Source organism: Calidris pugnax, unplaced genomic scaffold, assembly GCF_001431845.1.
Source record: "Calidris pugnax isolate Ruff unplaced genomic scaffold, ASM143184v1 scaffold124, whole genome shotgun sequence".
Classification (NCBI taxonomy): Eukaryota; Metazoa; Chordata; class Aves; order Charadriiformes; family Scolopacidae; genus Calidris; species Calidris pugnax.
The window spans coordinates 1833662-1861139 of record NW_015090914.1 but is presented as its reverse complement, the minus strand read 5'-3'; the positions used below and the strand labels follow the sequence as shown (position 1 = coordinate 1861139).

The 27478-nt window shown below is 43.4% G+C and overlaps 1 protein-coding gene across 1 annotated transcript in view; it reads right to left on the bottom strand.

The window, feature by feature from the left end:
* The window catches only part of BMPER (BMP binding endothelial regulator), a gene marked incomplete at its 5' end in the record, with an annotated part of 173056 nt that overhangs the window by 63010 nt on the left and 82568 nt on the right, over nucleotides 1-27478 (bottom strand). Inside the window, 5 exons of the mRNA XM_014949436.1 lie at nucleotides 3278-3323; nucleotides 10129-10233; nucleotides 12691-12831; nucleotides 13465-13574; nucleotides 17540-17639. Coding sequence (XP_014804922.1) covers nucleotides 3278-3323; nucleotides 10129-10233; nucleotides 12691-12831; nucleotides 13465-13574; nucleotides 17540-17639 — 502 coding nt within the window. The remainder of the gene's footprint in view (nucleotides 1-3277; nucleotides 3324-10128; nucleotides 10234-12690; nucleotides 12832-13464; nucleotides 13575-17539; nucleotides 17640-27478) is intronic.

Genomic DNA, 27478 nt, shown 5'->3' with positions numbered 1-27478 from the left:
GTTGACCATCGGGGCTGAAACGGCTGAGGAGGTAAATCATGAACAACACTCCAGTATGAATAAACAGTTGCAGACTTTTTGTTGATGTATTTCTCCATGGCAAGGAAATAACACAAGAAACAGGACCAGCAAGGGCCTCCATGGTCCCTTGGTGCCACTCCCTGTTCTCCTGGGTGCCTACAATTCTTCGGTGGAAAAACTCCACTGTTTTTCCTTCTTTATTTTTTTTGCCCTTTGAAGCATCAGCACTTTTTTCAGTATTTCTATAAAAAACACATTAAAAGGATGCAAGATTGGGCGAAAGTACCAACCTTTTACTCCTAAGGCTGGGTCCAAACACCTTTGAGTTTGGTTTCGCTCCATCAGTCATTTTGTCAATTAAAAAAAGCTGCAAAATGATTCGTGGCGAACGCAATTTTCTGCCCCAAAAGAGGCCCTTACTGCAAAATTAATCACGTGTCCTGCTAGTTCTAGATGACTGCGGTCCACGTTGAAAAAAGTTCACCCATAAAGCCTCACAATGACTTGGGTAAGACTGTGTTAGGCTTATTGATCATGATTAAAATGATCTATCTAAAATATGGTTCCAGTAGGAAGCTTTCATATTGCATGGTGTAATTGCAGCAAGGCCTATCAATTTAACCTCCACTGAAAATTCTCATTTTGTCTGGAGTTGAGAGCAGTCTGTTAATGTTACTTGAACTCAAGTTTAGTGTTTTCTTTTTTTTTAATATGAAAATGACCTTGGTCTAACATAGGATTACTAATTTATGGAACTGACGTCAGTGGTGATTTTTCTAAATCAAGCCCAAAAGAGTACATTTCATTACATTTTTACAGCAGGATAAACTAAACTGTTGAATTTTCCACTGGTATGACCACTGTGTTTAATTAGTGATAATTGTACACCAGCCATGGAGCTTAAACAGCAGCATGCCAAAACTAACCACAGTTAACTTCGGCAAGAGTAGACAAAAGAGACTCTCCAGCACTTTAGGAGACAAGGTACTTTTTCTCTCTGCAACAAACTGCTTTGAAAAATAATCCTTTGATATTTTTTTTTTTTTTCAGTTTAAAGTGTATCCTTTAACAACGTGACTGTTTCTGACCCACTTCATAGAAATTGGCTGCATTTACACTGTACTCAAAGCTCTCCTGTGTACAGTATGTTCTTGTACCTCCTATGTTGTTTTTACTTTGGAAAATTAATATCTGCTGGACCGCCAGAAATTTCTGGTGTGTTAATATGTGGAGAAAGAATCAACATGAGTGGGTGGGTGAAGGAAAGGGCTGTGCATGTACATCTTATCTCGTCAGAAATTGGCTGAATTAGCATATTTTCTAATTACTATCTGAGATAGTGATCATCACTGAAATCCTTAGGATTTTGCCTCTTGCCTGTCTTATGTCATGATGAGATTTACAGCACTTCTGGCACAAAGGTGGAATTAGTTCCTTGGCAAATTCTAAAAAGCTAACGGCCACCACTTCTGTATAGCAGCAGTGGATATCTAAGGTCTTTGATTACATTACCTGCTAAAAGCTGGGAATGGCCTCTCATCATAAAAGCTTAGAATCACCTCAGTACTGTCTCTGCTCCAAATATTTAATGGGTCCACAGTGAGACACCTCTCCAGAAAGAGAACCCCTCTGTTTCATGTGCTACGTAGGAGCGTGCCACTGCGGGACAGGGCAACGAGCCTCCCGGGCTCAGAGAGGCTACAGGAATAAGGTTGTTTATCCTGAAAGCCTCGGGGAGACCTAGGAGCACTCTGCCAGTATCTAGAAGAAGATTTCTAGAAGAAGCCAGACTGGAACAACAGTCTGTCCTTAATTTCACATGTCTTATAGTCATGACCGTTCCCTTCTTCTATCATCAAGATGTTCTGGTTTTTTAGGTGAGTTACTTTTACTCTGAAGAAATCTACCCTTTGCCTCCTTCACCCATGAAACAATTATCACAACTCATCATTCTCTGGCAGCATTCTGAAGGAGTCAATGTCCTGTCTTCTTTTTAACCCCTTACAGTAGAGGGTCTCCAGTGCTTTGGGGGAATGGCTGGCCCCATTATTTTCCTCCCTCTCTCACGGTACAAAAGGACACATGAGAAAGGTTAAATGAGACAGTAACATAAGAACAGGGGAAAGATAGAGATCAATAAATTCATGTCACTAATGACATCTAATGTTTGAGCAGAGGTGTATGCAAATTTCTTCTCCCTTGAAAGTGAGCTAACATGAAATTAACTGCTGGTCAGTTGAATCCTCTTTCATTTCTCCCTCTGCTCAGTATTATTTCAAGTGTTTCTGAGGCTGTCACTGGTATTTAATTTCATTTCAATACAGAAGACTTGCAAACTAAAAATATTTTATCACAAGTTACATCTTCCAAAATAATTGAGTTTCAGAGTGGAAAACCAGATATTTAGCATAAGAAATCTGCGCAATCCAAGAGCAGACAGAATCGAGTTGATCAGCAAAACCAATATGTTTTTAGACAAAACAATAGGAAAAACTCTCCTTGAAAACCTGCTCCTTCTTTCAGAAACCTTCCTCAAAATCATAAAAACCCCTAAAAGCAGTCTGTCCCTATTTGGGGAAATACTTAAACATGTCCTGAAGAAAATGCGTTGTATCCTGTTAACTTCAGTGAAGACGGGTCTCCCTGTTGACTTAAATTGGACAAGCTTAAAGATAAATATTTGTGTACGTGTGTGCTTTGCTGATAGAAGAGAACACAAGTGATACCCTAAGATGATCATTCCTGAAGTGAGGAAAAAGGCAATGGTTGAGCTAAACATCATACAGACAGCAGGAGAGCTTTCTATTGTACTTTCCACTGCTGCCCCAGACTGGGTTTCAGATTTCTGCACACCTTTATTTTTTAAGTCTCACAAATCATCTGCAAAGGTGTTGGATTATACATACACATAGCTGGGCTGTTATTTACACATACAAAAGGTAGACAGTCCTAAAAGTTATAACTCTATTCATTTGCTTATTTTATAACCTACAAATTTCACAGGCCAACTCTATCCTTCAAGAAGCAGCATCTCAGATTTGACAAAAATAGTGTCATTTGGAAAAAAATAAAATAAATAAAATAAAATAAAAATACCCATGCATTTTTTAAAAAATTTACAGGTTTATAGGAGGCAAAAATCACCTGCCCTTTAGCCACCTCTAAACAGAAGACAGAAAAGCAAACATAATTCTACTATATTTATTTTCTCCAAAAGAACAACAAAGAATATAAAGAATGTGAAGAAAGAACTTACTTTCAGTGCAAATAGGACAGCATCCTTTTCTGTTCAGGATTTTACCCTAATTGGGAAAAAGACAGGCTGATTTAATGAAAGAGTTTTTGGAGCAATGACTGTGTTATGTTGTAAGGCTGGATAAGCCTTTGAAAATAGTTCAAGTTGTATTTGAACTCAATGCCCTTGTTACAGCTTCAAATATCAGGTGCTAAAAACAGACAGAACTATTCAAAGGGCTTCCTGGCAGCCTTGTAAGAAATGAAATACTAAAAGGGTTCTCTGTTACCACTTTTCTCTTTAGAGAGAGTGTGAGAGAATTTTGGACTCATATATTCACGGATATCTAAAGCAGACTAGTCATTGGCTTAACGAGATCACTACCTTTTCCCCCACCTCCCAAAACATGTCCAATACATTTCCTATGCACACCCTTTTAGTCGCCACACACAGGCTCCACACCCACACTCCCCCCAAATAATTTGTTTTTCCTACAAAAATGAAGTAAGGAAGGAGGCACTGGTAGAGATCTAGTTTGTCCAGATTTCTTTCATGGCTAAATCTTGTAGTATCTCTCACCATATGCATATGTATATCCATATCCATAACCATATTTGGGTCTAGAGAAGGGCAACGGAGCTGGTGAGGGGTCTGGAGCACAAGTCTTGTGAGGAGAGGCTGAGGGAGCTGGGGGTGTTGAGCCTGGAGAAAAGGAGGCTGAGGGGAGACCTTCTGGCTCTCTCCAACTCCCTGAAAGGAGGGTGTAGCCAGGGGGGGTCGGTCTCTTCTCCCAAGGAACAGGCGATGGGACAAGAGGAAATGGCCTCAAGTTGTGCCAGGGGAGGTTCAGATTGGAGATTAGGAAAAATGTTTCCACGGAAAGGGTTCTTGCACATTGGACTGGGCTGCCCAGGGCAGTGGTTAAGGCCCCACTCCTGGAGGTGTTTAAAAGATGGGTTGACCTAGTGCTTAGAGACATGGTTTGGTGATGGTTTTTATCAGTTAGGTTGATGGTTGGGACTAGATGATCTGAAAGGTCCCTTCCAACCTGGACAATTCTATGATCATACTATCAGTCATGGACCAATCTCCCCAGTGAAGCTAATTGTCACAGATCTAAGGTTGTGCAATGTCTAAAAGCAAGCTATTTGTCTAGTGATAGTAATACAGACCAAATATTAAAGTTTTTATTTGCCACTATGCCCAGGTCAGTTTTCTGTCTGGTTGAGTCTTACCCAGGCTGGCTAGCAGTAGGAGGCATGCATTTGTGTACATACCTTCATTCTCCTTTCCAGTCCTCATCAAGTTAAAAGATGTTCTATCTGATTTTACTTACATTTCCTAAAGCTAACTGTCAAGCTAGAGGATAAGCCTGGAAAATTTCAGACTGAATGATACGCTTCTCCAAGCAAAAGCTGGCACGGGTTACAACAGAACTTATGGTGATATTGGAGCTCATCCACATTCCCATACAGGGAGGGAAGAGGTATATGGAGCTGTGCTGCTCCCCAGCACCGACCATTTGCTCCAACGGTAGTTGAGCAGAAAGTCCCCTTTGTGGGACCACTGCTCCTGTTCTCCACCAAGCAGGTGAGCAAGAGACAGCCAGCAAAAGCAAGGAAACAGAGCTGTGTTATTCTGCCCACTCAACATACTCAACACTGCAGAAAACACTCATGAAAACAGACAAGAAATAGGTGTCTGGTCAATGCAGAGAGTGGGGAAGGAAGCCCTATTGCCATCTGCCTTGCTTTCTGCCTACAGCCCTGTCAAGCTTTGGCAATGTGCATGGGGAGAGATCACAGAATCACGGAATTGTTGGAGTTGGAAGGGACCTCTAGAGCCCATCCAGTCCAACTCCCCTGCCAAAGCAGGGTTGCCCAGAGCACATCACTCAGGACAGCATCCAGGTGGGGCTTGGAGATCTCCAGAGAAAGGGACTCCACACCCTCCCTGGGCAGCCTCTGCCAGGGCTCTGACACCCTCACCCCAAACAAGTTCCTCCTCAGATTGGAGTGGAACTTCCCATGGTCCAGCTTGTGCCCATTGCCCCTCGTCCTCTCACTGGGAACCACTGAAAAGAGTCCAGCTCCATCCTCCCTCAACCCACCCTTTAGATCCTTGGAAGCATGAATAAGGTCTCCCCTCAGCCTTCTCTTCTCCAGGCTCAAGAGCCCCAGCTCTCTCAGCCTTTCCTCATCAGGGAGATGCTCCAATCCCTCCAACATCTTTGTTGCCCTATAAACTCCAGGTATCTGCCAGCTGGAGTGGAGCGCACTCCATCCTGCTCATGCTTGAAATACCCAGATGGCATGAACCCAGATGGCTCGGTGATGAGCTCGGGCTTATCATCCACAGGGCACAGAAGTTCAGTGTAAGCTTGTCTTTGAACGTGCAGCTGGATGTGAGCAGACGTGAGGCACATCTGGACTTGAGAAAAGCGCTGGAGCAGAGTTTCACTGGCAGTGTGGGCAATGCTTGGACATTTGTGTGAACACCAGGCCCCAGAGCAAAGAGACTAGCTGAGGAGCAGGCTTCAACAGGGAGACCTTCCAAGAACTTGCTCGGACAAAACCCCTTCAAGGCGGGACTGTTAAAAGTGCACAGAAATAGGTAGCTGGGCAACACTAATTTCTACAAAGAGAAGATGTGCAGCCGAATGCCACACACTGCACCACACAGCACTACCTCTCCTCTTCAATAAAAGAGTTGAAATCATCAGCCGAGCTGGAAGTGGCAAGAATTCAAGTGAAACTGGAATCTCCAAGGCAGCCTGCTGAGGCTGGTTACTTGAGCCACCATGTTGGCCCGAGATCCTGTTTTTGTCTTGTAGAATAAGGAAACCCATTATTGCTAACATGTGCTGCAAGAGTTCGTTAGCATTGAGGGTTCCCTTAGGAGTGGGCTAAGTGATGTGATCCCATTTTTCCCTATGAATATTTATAAGCAGACCACATTTGAGTCTATTTATTTTCTGGGATTTTTCTTCTTCTTTATGAGGTTTTCAATTTTATGTCTGAGGTTTTTATTCTCTATTTTTTTAAGGCAAGACTAATTGCGGGGGGAGGAGGGGGCCAGGGGGTTGTTTGGTTGTGTAATAGCAACAGCTGTTGTTTTTTTGTGCCTCATTTGGCACTAAAGTAAAAACAGCAACTTTTTGTTTGTAATAATAACAGATGTGTATAACATTAAATGCAGTCTGTGCTAGAGATGGGAGAACGTGTTCTGAATAAATTTTCAACTCACTTGAAGTTCACGGGTTCAAAATTTACCCACAGATTCAAACTCTGCAAGTGTCTTCACATGCCATGAATTTAATTCTATTAACTTTTGCACAGCCTTGGAACTCGGAAAAGGCTGTGTGCTGTAAAATTCACCAGGCTCTCCTCTAGCAGTACAAAAAGAGGCACGTCCATGGCCACTGACCATTACCATAGGCTTACATTGTTTGTGGGGAATGCAAAGGCATAAAGGAAAGGAGACAAGGTAGAAAATGAGAGGATGGATAATTGGAAAGGAGACGGCACAAGGCAAGAAGGCTGAGACAGGCTGAGAGAGCTGGGGTTGTTCAGTCTGGAGAAGAGAAGGCTCCAGGGAGATGTTACACCAGCCTTCCAGTACCTGAAGGGGCTACAGGAGAGATGGGGAGGGACTCTTTATCAGGGAGTGGAGCAATAGGATGAGGGATAATGGTTTTTAATTGAAATAGGGGAGATTTAGGTTAGACACTAGAAAGAAATTCTTTGCTGTGAGGGTGGTGAGAGCCTGGCCCAGGTTGCCCAGAGAAGCTGTGGCTGCCCCATCCCTGGAGGGGTTCAAGGCCAGGCTGGATGGGGCTTGGAGCAACCTGGTCTGGTGGGAGGTGTCCCTGCCCAGGGCAGGGGGTGGGAACTGGACGATCTTTAAGGTCCCTTCCAACTCTGACCATTCTGTGATTCTAAGAAAGAGGCTGGAGCAGGGCTAGAGCAAGTGAATAGCAAATTAGGTAAGAAAAGGTCTAAAGGATCTCTGAAACTCAGTGTTGCCAAGTGTTGAGATTACTCCCCTTTCTATGAAGTATTTCAGGATGCGTTTAAGTTTAAACACACATGGAGGGCCAACTAACTTTAGCAGGACTGTGGACACAGGCTTAATAGCTTTGCTGGCTGTGGGCCAAGGCGTACGGCACCTCACAGGCTGACACACCAGGTAAATGAGAGAGCGAATATCTACGTGGAGTCAGTAAATAGCCAGAAAGTAAGAAACAGGAGCCACAAGCTACAAGGCTCACTAGAAGCCCACAGAGGACCGATTTTACTATAAATATGACAGGAGGGATTGAATTTGTGAGATGTATTGCCTCAGCTGCAGATGAAAAGCTAAGAAAGACATTTGCTGTAATTACTGATACAGAATTAAATGCTCCAAAAAGAAAAGAATAAAAGAAACAGAAAAATGTGCCTAACCCAATGAAGAAAATGAAAAAAAATGGCAGAAACAGTCTTCAAAAATATGTCAGCCTGACACCAGCACATTGAACAATACAAATGATTGCATGGTATTGGAAATTTCCACAGAATTACTACTTTGAAACCCATCATTTCAAGAAATAATAGGCAAAAATCTATGTTGATAAATTAAATAATATTCCGTCACAAAAAACACCCCCACAACATCATGCAAAGAGCATTAAGGCTGCATGGTAAAGTATTTAAGCCAAGGAATAACACTGTAAGTTCCTTGTGAATCTTCAATCCTTTCACACTCCCTTGTGTGTATCATAACACAGTTTTAACGGGATAACTTTCTGTGGCCTGACACTCTAAGGGACACTAAGCAGCCTTTTATCCCACAGCAGTCTTCAATAGTCAATAGAGACTGCTTACTACCAGAAATATTGAGAAAAGAGAAAAGAAATGGAGTTCACACCCCTACAGTCTGCATACAGCAAAAAGCGTAACTCTCTGCATAATATCCAGACTTTTAGTACTGGAATCACTAATATATTTTTAGCTTGGATAATGTGGTGTGTTTAATGAATGTTTATAGCTTTGTGACAGAATATCTCATCAAAGAGAGTGGAGCGCACATGAAAGGTAAAAGATTTAAAGCCATTATCATACATTATTTGCTTTAAAATTATTTGGTACCCCTTGGAATAGGAAAATAAATCTCACTCTGGAGTTTACATTCTTTCTCCTATTTGTCCTTCCAATTTAGCTTGGAAGAGCAAAAATGTAACGTGTACCTGTGGAGGAGGGTGGGTTTGTGTGCAGCTTGCTGTAGACTCCATTTTAAGGGGGGGGAGCAGGCCGACTGGTTAGATACTGGAGGGAATGGTGCTGCAAACTGGTCATTTCAGCGCTAAGGAACTGGACCTTGTCTGAGGACTTAACTTGAAGGCCTAGGGACTTGAAGGCCTTGGCAGTTTGGGACTTGAGGCTAACCTTGGAGCAGATCATGTAGCAGCACCCAATGAGTCCATCAGTCAGTCAGTTATGCTGCCACAGGACTGCAGGTGGTGAAGTTTTTACTCACCACTTTTTTTCATTTCAGAAGCCACTTGGACTGATCATCCCAATGCTCAAATTTATATACGGGTACTGCCAAAGATGCTATGTTTCACTTAAGATCTATATTAAGCCATATTAGTTAGAAAGCATCTTAAATGTTTGAAATTCATCAGCACAGGGAAAATATAAATGAGATGCAGCGTGTGCCAGGTTCTCGGCCAACAAAGAATTTGACGTGACCTGAAGGGTCCAAGCTTTCACCTCCTGCTTAAATTGTGACTGGCCTGAACAAACCTGATTGCCATGAGCCACATCAGGTTCCCAGAGGAGCAGCTCCATTTGTTCACACTTCTTAAGATGTATGCAACACCTCATGTGAGGCCCATTAACGGGACAACTGCCCTCTGCACCGAGTGCCAGAGTGCCAGGAAAGGGATGTCCCCTCTCCTGAGGACACAAGCATCGCTCCTGCAGCCCACGGGCACAGCAGAACAGGAAGCACAGGCTCTGTATTCTACCACTGCTTCTGGCTGTCAAAAGTTCACACGTATAAAATTTTACAAACTAGAGTTTGTCATTTAAAATGTTATACCTAGGTGTCTGTGACTCATATTTTCCGCACCGGCTTCCAGGCTGCAGAAGGAAACACTGAGAAGGTGTAGTGCTAACGACTTGGCTCTCTCTTCGGCAGCTCTGTTCAAAGATCTGCCCCTACACGAGGTGCTATTTAGAGCTCCCTCTTCTGAAAGCTTGAGCCAGTAATACAAAATAATTCGTCAGGGAGCGACATCCAAGAAACAAAGGCTGACTTTAGTTCAAGGTTTCAAGTAATGCTAATTTTTGAAGCAATTAAGTAAAGTTACAATTACACCGCTCTTTGGGTTCACTTCAGACTTTCAAGTAAAAAGATTCAGACTGCAACCTTAGATAAAGCAGCATGGCTTGATTGAAATAATTTGCTTTGCTTTGTCCAATTTACATTTTCAACCACCTCATATGCACTGAGAAATGCAAGTACAACAACCTCCTGTGGCTTGCCTTAACAATATGCATGCTCTTGAAATACTAGCATAGTCATTTCGCTGCTCAATAAAGCTATAAAGTATATATGAAAGAGGTGTTGCAGTGCAGATACTTGGAACAGAGAAAGTTAAAGGAAGGAGGAGAAAAGGAGCCCAGAGTCTTCAGAGCAAGGTCAGAGACAGGAAGCCCATATTCAGGGTAGCAGTAGCACACCTGGGGAATGCCAGCCTAAATTAATATGCCAGAGGATCCCTTCTTACCAATCTGCATGCCCCACTGCCATGGCCACACTTCTAAGAAATGCTAAAAATGGTAACGGTGGAGAAAAAAAAAGATAAGTTCTTTTTAAAAACTCACATGAGGACAGCTGCTGACTGGAATGCACTGTTTCTTGCGACACTCTGTCTTGCCTTTCACACAAGCACAGATGGTGCAGTTCACAGAGGACCACATCTCTCCATCCTGCAAGAGGGAACATGATATAGTATCAGCTGGGGTGGCAACAGGAAGCTATTTCAGCAATGTATCATTGCACAAGAAAGGATGACTTTCCCTGTTGGCATTGGGTCATTGTTTAGTCTAAATTATTTCGAGGTGTCTGTCCATGGCCAGTCAGATTAAAGACAAAGATCAAATTCAGCAGGGTTTTCTTCCATTTGGCCCTCTAGGTCAGAAATTCATTCTTCCAAGGCTAACCAAATGACATTTGCATTTTTCATCAGTGTCCTGATTATCTGCATTGTTTTCTCTCCAGCATGTGATCACACCTACCACAAATTTTCATTTAAGCTCACATAATTAGAAAAACCTGATTCATTGGGTTGAGTGACATCTTTAAGTTGCTGCACGTGAAAGTATTTGATTAAGATGTCAGCATACAGTGAATTTATTCCCAGATGCAGCATCATTTTGACTTAGGGCAGGAATGGTCAAATAATGAATTCTCCTTTAGATTACTTACTGCACTTTCACAGATACTTGATCTGCTGAACATCTGAAAATGTTTAGAAGAGATACAGTGCTGAACTTCTCAAATGCAAAGCATGTAAGACAGTCTACGTATGGCTCAAAGTATTAGGTGCAGAGCAAAATGTGCCTCATGGCCTTGTCCCCATTTAGTTGGGAAGGACTGCTTGTGGAACTGAACTGCCCTGGCTCCTTTTTATATGGTGTTGCATTTGCCAAAAGTGGTTCTTAAAACATTCTGTCTCACCCACTTAGATTCTTTTGCTGGCCCATTTAGAGACAAAATGTGCATGTTTTCTGTTTACAGGGCTGCTGTGAAGGAAGGGTGAGGATAGACCTGACAGGAAAAGGCAGTCCAACCAGACAGCTGGGTACAATTACGTGCCCACCTCAACATGATGTTCTGACCAGAGAGAAAAACAGACTAAATCTGAAATGCCAAGGAGCCTAACTTACTCAGCGCAGCATAGAGTCATAGTGTGGTTAGAGTTGGAAAGGACCTTAAAGATTACCCAGTTCCAATCCTCCTGCCATGGACAAGGACACCTCCAGTAGACCAGATTGCTCAAAGCCCCATCCAGCCTGGTCTTGAACCCCTCCAGGGATGGGGGAGCCACAGCTTCTCTGGGCAACCTGTTCCAGTGTCTGACAACCCTCACAGTAAAGAATTTGATTAAAGGCTGTCTCTCCCCTATCTTTTGTTTCCAGGCTATGTTACTATTGCTTCATGCTCCTGATGCAGCACATGTTCTTGTGGGCCTCTGATGATTGCTCTCCAAGCATCTGCTAAGGTACCAAAATATATCACTGCTGACTGCATGCAGCTACCCTGATTTTTTGTCTCACAGGAGAGCAAAAACATTCACGGTCCCCCTTCTACCCATGTCAGACCATTAACTTCAACTGAGCGATGCTGGATTTACTTTTTTGCACATGAGGCCAGAAATGGGTGTACTGTCTCACTATTTTTTCTTACTCCATGTAATACTTAGTAATATAATAAAATCTTCACAAGAAGCAGAATATTTTAGTTGGGTGCCTAAGAAGCAGACATTTGTTCCTGAAGCACAATAGCACCAGTGTGAAAGTGCCAATCAGGTGGAGTACAGTCGCAGTGTACAGTAGGTTCACATGTAATTTCCAGAATAAACACTTCAGCTATGTACACAAAAGATGGAATAAATGGGAAGCAATTCTGGCTGAGCAAACCAAGTATTCACAAAGGATTTATCATTTGATCTGATTCAAGGGTCTCTTAATTCACAGATGGCCCACGAGGTGACAGAATCTCTTTTTTGACCACAGTGTGAGAAAAGCCCCACCACTTGGAAGAACAAACAGGGTCTCAGCAATAGCAGAAGTGTTCTGCAGGGAATCCCTTGTGATTTGAAAATGTTGGGTGAGAGTGCAGTAGGTAACAGTTATGACATGGCTACCCTGCTATAAGATGTCAGGGGTGCTGTCCTTAGCAGAGAGGGGAAATGTAGTAAATCAAGATGAGTAACTTTCAGCCAAGATGACCTTCGCGCAGCCCCTGTTGGCTCAGCTATGGAAGAGACTTTTTGGCTCAGCAGACAAAGCTTCCATACCACTCAGAATATCTTCTCCACGAATACTAGTGTTTGTTTGGGAAAGCAGAGCATTATTATCTCTTACTAAAAATGCATTACTTGTCATGAAACAGAAGCTTAAATTTCCGCATACGGAGAGGGAGACAACACGTCATATCAAGGAGTATCTTTAACTGCAGTGTATCAGCAGAATTTATACAAACTCAGAAAAAAAAATATCAGATGGCAAATTTTGCAAAGGTTTGCCTCTGAGTTGTTCCATCATCAACCAAGATGATGAGGATTCTGCTAAAAAACGAGCCACAATACTAATTTAAAGTAAACTCATGCAATTTCAGCTGTTACAATGGCATCAATTCTTGAGCCACCCCTGAAACTTTACCTGGAAGATTTTATTTCCAAATTTGCACACTTTCACTTCCTCAGGAGAGATATATGAGACACACTCCTTGCAGCAGTGGTCTTTGCTTTTGTCACATTCACCAGGAAGTAAGCACCTCTTCTTACATATCACTGTTGAATTCTAGGTAAAAGGACAAAAGGAAATCATTAAATCATCACCAAGATGTTTGTGTGTCCTAACCATAACATTTCCGCTTGCTCAGTCATTTCATTCACCCAAGCTACAGCCCAAGTGCTTTGAATAGCTCAACTCAGAGAAACTAAAAATTGTTTTCTGGATTAAGGGAATCTTTCATGGTCTGTGAAGCTGAAGCCCAGCTTGTACTTCTGTCGGCCTGCAAAGCCTTACTGATTTGGTGACACTTTCATTTTTTTGCCTAGGTGAGAAAGTGTACGTGGTCACAGTCAAGTTAGAGCAACTAAAAAAAAATAAATCACTGCCCTTCAGCAGTGATGTAGTAATGCACCACTTAGAAACTCCTCTTCCACTGTAATGCAAACTTTAAAAGGATCACATAATCTGAGCAACCTCATTTTGCACCACACAGGTTTAGGGCATCGTGTCTCAGCTGCAGCAGTCAGTAAGTTTTTAAACTTTCCTAGGACAACTGCAAGTGCTCTTCGGATCAGATTCTCGGGGACCACACAAGATGCCAAAAAAGAACAGTGTCAGGGCTTACAGTTCCACAGCCCTACAAGTAAATGCTCTGTCAGCCAACCAGCAGCACACAATACCAAAGCACTGTGGACTTACCTTGCATGTGCACATTGTGCAGTTGTCATAAATAAAGGAGGAGCCGTTATCGTGCACGTTGCTGTGAAAGAGGCAGCTTCCAAAAGGGAGGTCAAACACTTTCCTCTGTCCTGAGTATAAATAAACAGTAATAGAAACAGAATGTGGTTGAAAAGATGCCATATTGTCAACAAAAATAGTACGGCTTATTGTCATCAGACCAAATTCTTGTGCAATGTGTCATTTGCTATGTGTTTCCATTTTGGTGTCAAAAAAATATGTACTTTTAACAGTTCGCTGTTCTTCTAGCACACATTCATCTGTACAAATTCTACTGTGGGAGGGAATATAAATATGATTTATGGCATGTTTATATTGGAAAAAATCTTTCTTCTCCTTCTCATCATAAAGTGCAGAGTGCAGCTAAAGGAATAAAAAATAAGCACTGCAGACTCTTAGGATAGGTACACTTAAACTACTTTAAACAGTCTTTAAGTTAATGCAATAACTTATCAAATAAAGCAGCCTTAACTGATTTTAGCATATTTACCTCAGGGGTTCACAGCAGCCAAACTAAATCAACCCAGTGGCACTGACACAAAAAAACCCATGAGTGTTGTCCAGTCTCATTAAGATAGCCTGGTGTATGGTGTTCACACAAGCTTGCAAGAAATACCGGCACTTGCACCGTTTATGAACAGAATGAGGGCAACACAAGGTATTTAGTTTCCACAGCCTATAAAATATTTGGGTTTCATGAGAGTGAGGCAAGGTTTAGAGCTTTATACAGGGAAGGCAGCTTCAATATCAAATCCTTCCTGAAGTCCTGCAATCCTGCAGGGACTTTCAGATCCAAGTTGCATCACACTTTGTGGTTCTTGCAAGCTTCTCTTGTTCCTCAACTTCCTTCCCAGTAAGTTATTTTAAACAAGTGACCATTATGGTGATCATTAAACAAGTGACCATTATTGTTCTAGCCATAAGGTCTTTACAAAAACTCACATGAAATCACCACGCTTATCTTCCTGGTTTTGAATACCTTCCCCTGTTTACTTTTGGTGGTAGCCAACTAATAAGTTCTTTTGTGGGTGGCTGCGAGTCTGCTGGCTTATCATTTTTGAGGTCTGATGTTAAATAGGCATCAATTCCGATGTAGGGAATGGCCACTGTAAGTACATACAAGAAGTCACTAAGTACTAGGTCAATACTTTAGCTCTCAAACCACTAGGTGTTGGCACACTGTAATTCCTTCCCTTTTCAGTAATTCATGATAAATGTGGAACAGCTTACAAGAAAAAGGTTCCATTTTCCTCTGAGATATAAGTGAACAAAAGGATAAGGACACAGCAAAATCCATTGGATTAGCCTGGAGTTTTTAAAAATCTAATGTTAAAATTACTATTAAATAAAAGTTAAGAAATAATTGCTATTGTTCAGTTAGACACAATTTGAACATTTCTCTCTTTCAAAATAGCTACCTTGGACTAATCTGTGCTTGCAGAACCAGCTTCCCTTTTACTGAATGTGATTCTTTCTGGAAAGGCTTATTTTCTCTTGCAGGACTGACCTATGAAATCAGTTGAGGATGCTCAGTAGCCCTAAAAGGAACTGCTCTACATCCATGCACCACTTATGGGTAAAGCCTCGTCCTGCCTGTAACTAGCACTTCTACTGCTCTATGTGGGGCCAGGACTTCAATCGTGTAACTTATGTCAACAAGTGAACAAAAGTCCAGTTCTCTCTCACACCCACTTGGAAACCACCCGGTGCAATTCTGGGTGGCCAACCCCATTCAAATAGTTGGTAAAAAACCACTGACAAAGGAGCTACCACTTAAAAGACATGGTGGTGAAGATATTGGCTTAATGGTTGGCTTTGCTGGCTCATAACCACTAGTTAAACTAATAATTCAAGTCCCAGTAGAGTCCACAGCATTCTTCTAAGCTATATACGCTGAGTATCAGGAATTCAATTGCAGGGAGGTCCTCCACATGTTACCTTAAAAAACATGCCTCAGCATCCCTGAAAACATTTCTCTTCCCCAACTGCCACGCAGTGTATTACACATCCTTTGGCTCTACCTCCACTCCAAAAATTTCAACACTTGCCTGTGAACAGACATTATGCGTTCACAGGTATATGACATGCTTTAGAGCGACGACCACATAAAATGAAAATCATTGTTATTAGTAAACTCATTTACAGACATTTCTAAGAGGGAAAAAAGAATCTGTAGAAAATCTCCATGAAAGAATCAAAAAATGAAAGCTGGGTTTTGAATGCCTAGATCAAGGAGAGGAAGGATCAGTTGGGAAAAGCATCGGGTGGAGAGGACAAGGGGATCTTACAGAAGAAAAGGAAAAATGTCCTCAGCCAAAATAAAAGCTCAGCATTTGGACTGTTCTCTCCATTTCATTCCTCTTCTGCATTACTCTCCAGCACTGCAGATAAATGTTTGAGGCAGATATTTATCCGTAGCACTCCTCAATTAGCAAATAAATAAATAAATTCAGGTTTGTTGCAAACAGTCAAACATGTTAAAAGCTATGAGAAGCTGGAACACTCCATGGTTTGCCACCTGCAAGGCCAGAGCTTTCTGTACCCCAAACATGGCTTGGAAACAGACTTTGGATAGTGATAAAGATATAGTCAAAACGACAAAAAGTTTCTGTTGAAGAACTGGGAATTACCAGCTCTGAAAATTTTCCAAACCTAGTTATAAACTCTTAGACCAAATAAAAGCTAATTTACTTAGTAGGATGTAAGCACTCTTTGTTTAGGAGAGGGATACGTGCTGAGGAACATTAACCTATGGGATCTGCGGACAGGGTTAGAGCAAAATAAGGACTCTTAAAAGTCACTGCCTTTCTTGGCATGACTTGGAAGAACTAAACCTTCTTAGAGGCCTCTGATTTACTCCTTTAAAATGTGTTGGAAAGATGTAATTGAAAATATTCCTGGCTGAAACTGTGATTCCACCTTAAGAAGGCAACCATGAGCCAGAATCCTGGGTCGCTGGCTTCTCTGACAACAGCTTCTAAGAATGCGATTTCAGTCCCAAAGTTTCCTCTAACCTGCATTTCCTCAAAACCAAGGATGCAAATGTACACTTGAATAAAAATATGAGAGGGTGAGGCTTTTTTCTTGTGGTAAACTCCAACAAAACATTTCCTCCCCGCTCAACCTCCTTTGTAAAACATGTGTAATGTTTTGGGAAATATCTCTGTATTTGTCTCTCTAAGGAAGCCAACTGGTTGCCCTCTGCCCTGGCGAGGCCCCATCTGGAGCACTGGGACCAGTTCTGGGATCCCCAATTCAAGAAGGACATGGAACTGCTGGAGAGGGGACAGCAGAGGGCTACAGAGATGATGAGGGGCCTGGAGCATCTCTCTTAGGAGGAAAGGCTGAGGGACTTGGGTCTTTTGAGTCTGGAGAAGAGAAGGCTGAGGGGGGATCTGATCAATGCCTATAAATACTTCAAGGGTGGGTGTCAGGAGGATGGGGCCGGTCTTTTTTCAGTGGTGCCCAGGGACAGGACAAGAGGAAATGGGCACAAACTGCAACATAAGAAGTTCCATCTAAACATGAGGAGGAACTTCTTCACTGTGAGGGTGGCAGAGCCCTGGAAGAGGCTGCCCAGGGAGGTGGTGGAGTCTCCTTCTCTGGAGACATTCCAAACCCGCCTAGACACATTCCTGTGCAACCTGCTTTGGGTGGACCTGCTTTGGCAGGGGGTTGGACTAGATGATCTCCAGAGGTCCCTTCCAACTACATGTGATTTTGTGATTCTGTCCATGCCCAAATGCCGTTCTGCATCCAGAGGTCCCTTCCAACCACATGTGATTTTGTGATTCTGTCCATGCTCAAATGCCGTTCTGCGGCTGCTTGCTTAGTACCACCCATCACAATCCTAACACACTCTCCCCAAGTACCTCTCCAAACCTGTAGATTATAAACTCCACCGAGCAAAAGTGTCTCTTCCACGTCGCAGAATTTTATGCCAACATTGTGAAATACTGGTACAAAAGATGCTACTCAGAAACGTATCATAGTAATTACAAAATTCCCAGAAAAAAAAAAAAAAACAAACACTCACCTAAGCATTTGGGACAACACTGTCCAGCAGGAATGTGACTGAGGTGCTGGGGACATGAGAGAATGGGGCAGACTTCTTGGATGCACTGTGTCCTGCCACCCTGAAGAAAAATAGGCTCAGTTAGAGAAAAAAAAATAAAGCAAAATGTCAAGTAGACGTGCATACACCCACACAGACTGGTAACAAGTCCTGAAAAGACTTAGCCAAAGCAGTATTTTCCAACAGCATACATGGAACGCGTGCCACTCTTCTTCAAAACTTAATATATTGCTTGCAGAGACCTTGGATTATTCATATTTTTTCATTCTCTCAAACAAAGAATTTAATAGTTGAAGAAACAGTGTCTTTCTGTCTTATTTTTTGGTGTGGATATGAGAAAACCAGGGAGAATAAAATCATTATCTATGAAACTTTCCGGATGTTCAAAAAAATTTACTGAGCAATTTTTTATATTATTCTTCACCTCCTGTGCCGTGCCCTTCTAGGCTTGTCTGGGACAAGGATTAAGTGCTGAGGCAGGATGAGAGCAGGTGTTCTTCCACTATGTCCATGACCTCAGAAACCAAATAAGCCAAAATCACTTAAGACAGCACATTCTTGTTAGCCTCCAAGTCCAACTATGCAAACTCAGGTCTGCTTCCTTCAGAGGACTGAAAGCCAAGAGGGCGGATGAAATCTTTAGAATGAATAGGGCAAAAAAAAGAAAGAAAGAAAGAAAGAAAATATAAGTAAGCTGGACTGGATGTATCTTAGTGTATCAATACATATCAGAAACAGAAAGAGGCAAAAAGCACAGCAGAGACCAAAGCACAAAGTATATGTCTAAGACGAAGTCAGTCAGAAGAGATCTTTGTTCTCATTCTGCTCTGTTGTCTGATGACTTCACCGGCCTTAAGAACACGGTGCTTGGCTCTGCATCCTCTACTAACGTGCTCTACAAACTCATGAGTGGTCTAGCTTGTTAAACTTTAAAAATCCGTCCACTAGCAAGAGAAGTCTTTGGAATGGGTCCAGAGGAGGGCCACAAAAATGCTCAGAGGGCTGGAGCACCTCTCCCATGAAGACAGGCTGAGAGAGCTGGGGTTGTTCAGCCTGGAGAAGAGAAGGCTCCAGAGAGACCTTATAGTGGCCTTCCAGCATCTGAAGGGAGCCTACGGGAGATCTGGAGAGGGACTCCTTATCAGGGAGTGGAGCCATAGGACGAGGGGTAATGGTTTTAAACTGAAAGAGGGGAGATTTATATCAGATACTAGAAAGAAATTCTTTCCTGTGAGGGTTGTCAGAGAAGCTGTGGCTGCCCCATCCCTGGAGGGGTTCAAGGCCAGGCTGGATGGGGCTTGGAGCAACCTGGGCTGGTGGGAGGTGTCCCTGCCCAGGGCAGGGGGGTGGGAACTCCATGATCTTTAAGGTCCCTTCCAACTCTAACCATTCTCTGATTCTAAGTCAGTCCTTTTCATCTAACTGCCCTGCCTCATTTATCACTCAGAGCTGCAGGCTCATCCTGCCAATGAACTCTGTGCTCCTGGATGCTGTGATGGCAGACTGATGAACAGTCTGCTCCCACCTACATGCTGTGTGCCTCCTGGGGCTTGCTGTGCGATGATGGAAAAAGCTGCTTATTCTGAAGAGCTCTGTGCCTGAAATGATGGTATGCCATTCCACTCCTAATGGCCTCAGTGAATCATGTAAAAAGCTTTTACATACAGGCAGAGACACATATACACTATTATGCAGAAAATAATGTACTGACTGTACCCCCATTCTGTAAGAAGTTTTCAGGCACTGAAGTCTACCTGTCCCATGGGGCCACCAAAGCATCCTGAATGCATGTGGCTAAGGGCTGCTCGTAATTCTTTCACTGCGGCCTGCAGGAACACAGAGTTCATTGTAGGCTGAAACGACTGCTCTAAATTAAGGGTCAGACCAGAAACTTGACAAAACAAAATGAATTCTTCACTGATGTTCCTTATGATGCTCAGGGAATAGCTATGAGAAGAGACACAGGTGCAGAACGAAGGAGAAAATACCAAAGAAGGGCTCTCTGAAGGAGTGGTGTCATTCGGCCCAGGAAAAAGAGAAGACAAAGTTCAAACCAGCGACTATTCAGTAAATGGGAAAGTAAGGCATTGAGACAGTCTGGTGACAGGATCAGGGACACATCCATGGAAGATAAAGGAATGCTCCAACACATGGTGACCAAAGTCCTTTCTTGCAACCTTGCTTGTGTATTTAATGCTCACATATCCTATGCCTCTCTGAAGTGCTCTGCAGTCTTGCTTCTCTGACATATTGAACCAAAGCTCAGGCATAGCACATTATTGAGACATTGCCTTTGCAGCCTGTTGTATAGATATTTTTTTTAAATACAAAATGCCATGTATAATATATTTCTTCCTTTCGGCCTTTTGCTTGTAGATCCTTTTTTACCTTTTGTACTGGCCTCTCCTCTGCACAAAACCAAGTCCAGCTGCATCTTCTCCCTTTACCCCACTGCTACTCCTGCTTCCTGCTGTAATGCTGCTTTTTAACACCTGACTATTTCCTAACTTGCTGCTGTCTCAGATCGGCTCTTCCAGGCTTGAATACCATGCCAGGGTGCAAGTTCAAAAACAGTCTTAAACACATCAACCTGTAGCATTTAAAACAAAAATAATTCTGCTTGCCCTACAGAGTTTAGAGGCACTCATTGGGCACTCTAAGGAAACTGGCAGGTTGTTGGGCACTCTAAGGCAATGTCAAAACCTACGCAGTGTTTCTATTTTTTTAAAAGCCTCAGTCATCACAATTCAAAACACAAAGCACTCAGAATAGCAGCTTTCAAAGCAGGATTAGCTAGAGCTGTTAGCTCTTTAAATTGCATGGAATTGCAGATAGAGAAAAACCAGTGCAACAAAAGTTCAACAAAAAAAAAATCAAGGGGAAAAATAACTCAGGAGAGCAAAAAGTTTGGCTTTGGATGGCCTAAGCCAGGGTGGGAACTGCGCAGTCACCACCTTGCCTCCTTCACCTCCCAACTACATGTACAGCTTTTAGCCCACATTTCCTCGTTAAGCGTAACATCTCCCAGGCAGCCAGAATATTCCAGGTCCGAAGCAATACCTTCCAGTAAAACAAAACCTGAATTGGAAGCCAGCACAGACCAATAAAGCACAAGTGACATCTGCTTCCTGTGAGAAAAGCTATTCAAGAGCTAGACAAATAAATCCTTGAGCAATAGTTACGTGAAGGGGATGCTGCTGCAGTCCAAAGTCCTCTGGAGGTAACAGACTTTGTAAGGAACCTACAGTCTACAATGAGGAGGTTCACTTTCCACCTTGGAGACAAACAAAACCACCATAACTCCTGCTGCCCCCTCTCATCTGCAAAACAAACCAAGAGGCTGCCTGGGATTGGCTCAAAGGGCGTTATGGACTGAGGTATCGTCTCATCTCAGCAACTCTCTCAAGAGACAGAAGAGAGGGGAAGATGAAACAGCACCTTCTAACTCTCCCAGGAGAGGTCCATCTTTGAGAAAGACAGGCAACAAGTCTTTCCTAAAATCATAGAATCATTGAATGATAGAATGGTTTGAGTTGGAAGGGACCTTAAAGATCATCCAGTTCCAACCCCCTGCCCTGGGCAGGGACACCTCCCACCAGACCAGGTTGCTCCAAGCCCCATCCAGCCTGGCCTTGAACACCTCCAGGGATGGGGCAGCCACAGCTTCTCTGGGCAACCTGGGCCAGGGTCTCACCACCCTCACAGCAAAGAATTTCTTTCTGGTATCTCATCTAAATCTCCCCTCTTCCAATTTAAAACCATTACCCCTTGTCCTGTCACTGCACTTCCTGACAAAGGGTCCCTCCCCATCTCTCCTGTAGCCCCTTCAGATATGAGAAGGCTGCTATAACGGCTCTCCGGAGCCTTCTCTTCTCCAGGCTGAACAACCCCAGCTCTCTCAGTCTGTCCTCACAGCAGAGGTGCTCCATCCCTCTGATCATCTTCATGGCCCTCTGCTGGACCTATTCCAACAAGTCTATGTCCTTCCTGTGCTGAGGACTTCAGAGCTGGACACAGAGCTCCAGGTGGGGTCTCACCAGAGCAGAGCAGAGGGGCAGAATCACCTCCCTGGCCCTGCTGGCCACACTTCTCTTGATGCAGCCCAGGATGGGGTTGGGTTTCTGGGCTGCCAGTGCACATTGCTGGCTCATGTTGAGCTTCTCATCCACAATGCAAAATGAAAGCCTGGAGCTAGTCTAGCAACCCATCCATCCACTTCTGCTAAGCTCCTACCTCGGCTATGATACTTTACTGTTCCATGAGGGCACAAGAAACTTGGCAGAGTTGAGAGACGCACCCATCCAGCCTGCAGCTGGCTTGGCTGGAAATGCTAGATGAAGAGGAGAGTGCAGTTTCTACCTAAGCTACCCGCAGGCCTGGTGCATGGCACGTATGCAATCTGTCTGCTAGGACAGAGAGAGAGAAAAACATCTGCAGAAAAAAAGCTGTCTGCCCAAAAACTCCTCAGAGGCTGGGAGCCTGCTGCAATTATTCCCCCAGAGCCTTGGGCTTCATCTACCATGAGGGCGAGAAGAGTGACCACCAACAGCAGAGCTGCCCTTGTCATAAGCAGATTTTTGAAAGCATTCATGAAATCTCAGGAGGACAGAGGCTTCCATACTCCCAGTTTATTTGCTACCAGTAACAACCATGTCTAAACTTAGTAAGATTCTATATACTTTACCTATATACTCTACATACTATATACTATACCTTTAATGTTAAAGGTTAACTTCAGTATTATCAAGAACCATGTTCCTTGATCTCATTTTCCATTTTGCTTTCAGGCTCTGTATCTGTGCTTTAGTGAAGCTATAAATCATCTAAAAAAGATTCCTCCCTAATTTTGCCCTGTATTCACCTTGTGATTGAAAGACTATGCTAATCCTCCAACAGAAGTAAAATTTCCATTGATTTTGCAGAATATTTGTCTAAGTGCTGGCATTAGGATTCAGTCCACGGTGGATTGCAGGCCTTTTTTTTAAACTTTCATTCTAGAAGAAATGTGAAAGGTTTCATTTGCTACTAGTGAGGCTATCCTTACAGGGAAAAAAATAATGAAATTTATAAAGAAATAAAGGCATACTGTAGCCTCAACAGGTGGTGTTGTAAGGACCAAGACACATCTTCAGGGTTGTCTCCGGTTCTGAATAAAGGCATTATGCCACCAGTGTGAAAAATACCTTTGAAAGATCAATAGGGTGACTACTGAGGAAGTCTGTCCCATGCCAGTGGCAAGAGAAGCCAAATAAACACACAACTGTATGACTGGCCGTCTTCAACCGCTCCACCACGGTGCAGGTGACTACAGCCACCATGAACTAAGAGATATTATCATTTTGGTGACAGCAATGGTATAAAGGCAAGGAAGAGAAATCCGCCAATATAGAGATAGACATATCATTTGAGATTCAGACAATGAGTATTACCGTTCTGGAAAAAAAAGATTAAGGCATGAACGGACTCCTATTTCACTACACCACACTCACTGATGTGTATAAGGCTTCCTACATGAACTGCATAGCGTGTGGCCTTGCATACATTGGTTGGTGACCAGGAGCTCTGTCTGATGTATTAACTACTGTGTGACAGTAAAGACTCCCACTACTTCCCAAACGTGTACTAAATACATTAAAAAAAAAGTCAGGAACATTTACTGTGTAAACATCTTCAAGATGCCCCTGGAATCACTCATCCCTTGGGTAAATCCATACCTCGGGTTTACAATCAGATAGACAGTCCCTGATGTGTCATGTAAGTAGACATCAGGCACACAAGTGAGAGGATACCATATTTAGAATGTGGTTTTAATTTGGAAATAAAATAGGTGTTCTCTCTCAAATCAGATGAAAGATACTCCAGTTCCAATAAGAACGCTTGTGCAGTATGTGGCAGACAGGCTCTGAGAGTAACTTCACCCTTACACAGTACTTCAGGGTGCCTGAAACAGCCGTGTTGTGCCCAGTGGGAGCTCCCTGGAAGGGTCACAGGAGGAAGAAGGTTTTTAGGAAACACACAAAGTGGCAAAACACTTCTCAGCATAAAAGCAAACAGCACAGCAATCAGTTCAGCAAACAGACAGACAAGCCAGAGGTTCCCACATCCCTACAGCCTGATCTATCGTCTAGACTAGGATTTTAAAAACGTCTCTTTAGAAAGTACTGGATAAAATTCAGAATAGGGAGATCTTGATCTTCAGTTCAAAACAACAGGTATTTATGCGCCCTTGTGTGTGCTAGATTTTTAATCTCTGGATTTAGATCTCAAACCCTATTTGCTGAGATATCACTGCTACAGGAATGCTTTAGAAAGTGGTCCTAGGGACAGCCTAAAGTGGTGTCCTAAAAACTGCATGTACAGCAAATGCTCTAAAGAGCTCCCCTTCATTTTAATACCAGATCATGCAGTTCAGCATGGATATAAATCACCATCTCAAATATCTTAAAAATTACCTCAAATCTATGCAGATTAGAAGCAGTAAACTGAATGTGAACAAATTTCTAGACCAAACTATGGGGCAAAATACAGACACAGTGCTTAAACTATCCTTTCCCACAGTTCTTAAACTATCTAAACTATCCTTTTCCCTTTCTCTTGACACAGCCAAGAGAAGGCTACAGAATGCCATCAATTTCCAGCAGGTAAGCAGTCAACACCACCAATTCTCCCTCCACGTGCACCCTTATGATACAAGTACTTAGGTGTACCATTTGTGTCATTAACAAGCTGTATTAATAAGAAAGTTCAATTAGTTGTCTCCAACTCATGTAAATTCATGCCCCCAAGCTCCTAGCAGATTGCAAGGGCAGGTGTGAAGTGTCACAGACTTAGAACATCTTGACCTAAAACCAGGAATCGAAAAGCCTCCCTCTTTTGGAAGTTAATCTGTATGTGGCCATCTCCAGCTGCTGAGGAACTAACTAAATTATCAATTAGTTAGTAATTTAGGGTAGGATGAAGCCTCTAAATACTGCCATGGTTTCCATCAGCCAAATACCATGAATACAGCGCGACTCGTGTAAGCACCAAGCCAAACCAGTCTTGCCATCTATTCCACTTCTCGAGAGCCACATTTCTGGGGATTGCTTAGATGAAGAATTTTTTTTCTTTTTCAGAGGCAAGCGGTATGCTGTGTGTGTTGGCTGAAGTATCACAGCATCCTCCTAGAGAGGGACATACGCTGTTCTGCGGTACAGTTCTCCCCTTTGAAATCAGACTGCTAGGGACCTGCTGGTCCTGCTTCTTTCAAGTTTTGAAACACAATTTGCACCGACTCCGATTTGGGGGCTGACCTGCTGGAGAGCCAGTGGGAGCAACAGCCCCCACTCTGTGTCAGGTCTGCAAGGTGACTCGTAATCAAACACCTTCAGTTTTCAAACACTGAGTTTTAGAAAGTTAATGGAGGAACCTTCCTCTCTTCCAAATATTTTACAAGGATTTACAGCAGCAGCTCCTTAGTCAATCTAAGGGAACTGCTGGAGAGGGTACTGCAAAGGGCTACAGAGATGATGAGGGGACTAGAACATCTGTCTTATGGGGAAAGGCTGAGGGACTTGGGTCTTTTGAGTCTGGAGAAGAGAAGGCTGAGGGGGGATCTGATCAATGCTTATAAATACCTCAAGGGTGGGTGTCAGGAGGATGGGGCAAGTCTTTTTTCAGTGGTGCCCAGGGACAGGACAAGAGGGAATGGGCACAAACTTGAACATAAGAAGTTCCATCTAAACATGAGGAGGAACTTCTTTCCTGTGAGGGTGGCAGAGCCCTGGCAGAGGCTGCCCAGGGAGGTGGTGGAGTCTCCTTCTCTGGAGACATTCAAACCCCACCTGGACAAGTTCCTTTGCAATCTGCTCTGGGTGGACCTGCTTTGGCAGGGGGGTTCATATGATCTCCGGAGGTCCCTTCCATGTGATTCTGTGATTTTGTGACTCTCCTGCAGGAGGAGGTGGAGGAACAGGGTATTTAATGCCTTAGGTAAAAGGGAACATTCTGGAAAATGAAATCTTGGGTTGCACAGTAGCTTGGTTTAATCATGCACAAGAAGAGACACTGCTCCTAAAATTTCAGAGCTGCTGGAGCTGCAGAAGGGCTCCTGCAGGAAGGTCAGGCGGCACTCTGCTCTCAGCCGGGGGACTCAGCACCACCAGCACTTGGTCATATTTCTCTGGTGGAACAGCGCCGTGCAGAAGTGTTGCTGGGATTATGTTGCATCTGGCTGAAATCAAATCGCTCGCTGACCCAAGGGCTGAGCTGCAGAGTCTAGCAGCTGGACAGCCAGCAGCCCTCTCCCCTCCAGAGCTCACGCACTGAGCTCTTGGCTCTGTTGAAAGTGAGGTTGTAAATAGTCCCTCTTCACTTGGAAGCCTTGAAAGGTTTAATCGCGGTGTGTAATTTTCCCTTCTCAGGCTGATTTCCTAAGGAAAGAAGGTTTATGCAGGCACAAACCAGGCACACATGTAGTTTGTGAATCCCTGATCAGCTACAAATGATTGAGGGACTTCTCTGAAAAAAGGTACACAGAGATAAAATAGCAAAAATCAAAATGACATTAAGATCTCCAGGACATTAAGTTCCTACAAGTTTTGTCAAAACCAAACTGCTGCAGAGAGTACAGAGGCCCCCGTTTCTTTCCCAGGAGGCAGCAGCCAGCTGTCCAGGCAGCATCTCCCACACCTTCTGCCTTTTGCTTGGTGCTTGTCTCATGGAGGGGCTGGAGGAGAGCTCAGGTTATTGCAGTCAGGGCAAATAAAGGAGCAAGGGCCACACATCTATAGAGACAGAGCTTCACTATGGCTGCTGCTCCTGAAACAGCATCTCTAGGTCAGCTGGGCAACAGAACACAGGTCTGCGTCTCATACCCATTGCACCATTCCCACGAGATGAGACATTTTTCTTCCTATCTTTCCTGGTTTTTTTTCCCAATTACTTACAAGGATTCATGATACCTGTGTTCCACAGTGGACTGCAGCTACCCTGAGTGCTGGCTGCTTTCAGCTGGAGCCCACATACTTGTTCAGCTTTGGGAAAAATTATTTTATCCAACCTTCTCCTGGACAGTTCAACAACTCAGGCTTTTTCCGGGGGTAAATCTGTTTCTCTCAACAAATCTCCCCTGCAAGCTGAAATACTTTGTCACACAAATTATTCTGTCTTTCACTAGGTACTCCTTAATGTCTCTAAAGCTACATGCAGAAGCCAGAACTTTCAATTCTGTAATTCTAAGTGCCTGTTCCTCTTGCTGCTAGGAGTCCAGCCATCTCTACAGCTTAGAGATGTTTGGATTCACACTGCACCTTAAACACCTTTGTGGGGTGTTTAACGACCTCAGGCACTACCTCCCAGCAACAGAGCATCTCTTACTTCTCAGAACTATATTCCTAGTGAGAGAGTATCTGAAAAGTTATCTTAATTTTCTCAACTTTACCCACAGTGCCCAGTGCTACACATCAGGTTAGTTCTTGCTTTCACCATAGAAAGGATTGGCCAGCAGCTCAAATCCAGCTTTTGCTATAGTCTGAATCCTTTCACGTCACTTCCACCGCTTGCTGCCATGACACACTCATCAAACTCTCTTGGTGCAGGTCTCATTAAACTGACCACTGCACCTTATATAGTCCATGCTGGGTAGTTATATCTGGATTTCTGTAAGGCCTTTGACACGGTCCCCCACAACATCCTGATTGCCAAATTGGAGGGGTATGGATTTGATGGGTGGACTGTTCAGTGGATAAGGAACTGGCTGGATGGTCGCATCCAGAGGGTGGTACTCAATGGCTCAAAGTCCAGATGGAAACCAGTCACAAGTGGTGTTCCTCAAGGGTCCGTGCTGGGACCGGTGCTGTTTAACATTTTTATCAATGATATAGACAGGGGGATTAAAGGCACCATCAGCAAGTTTGCGGA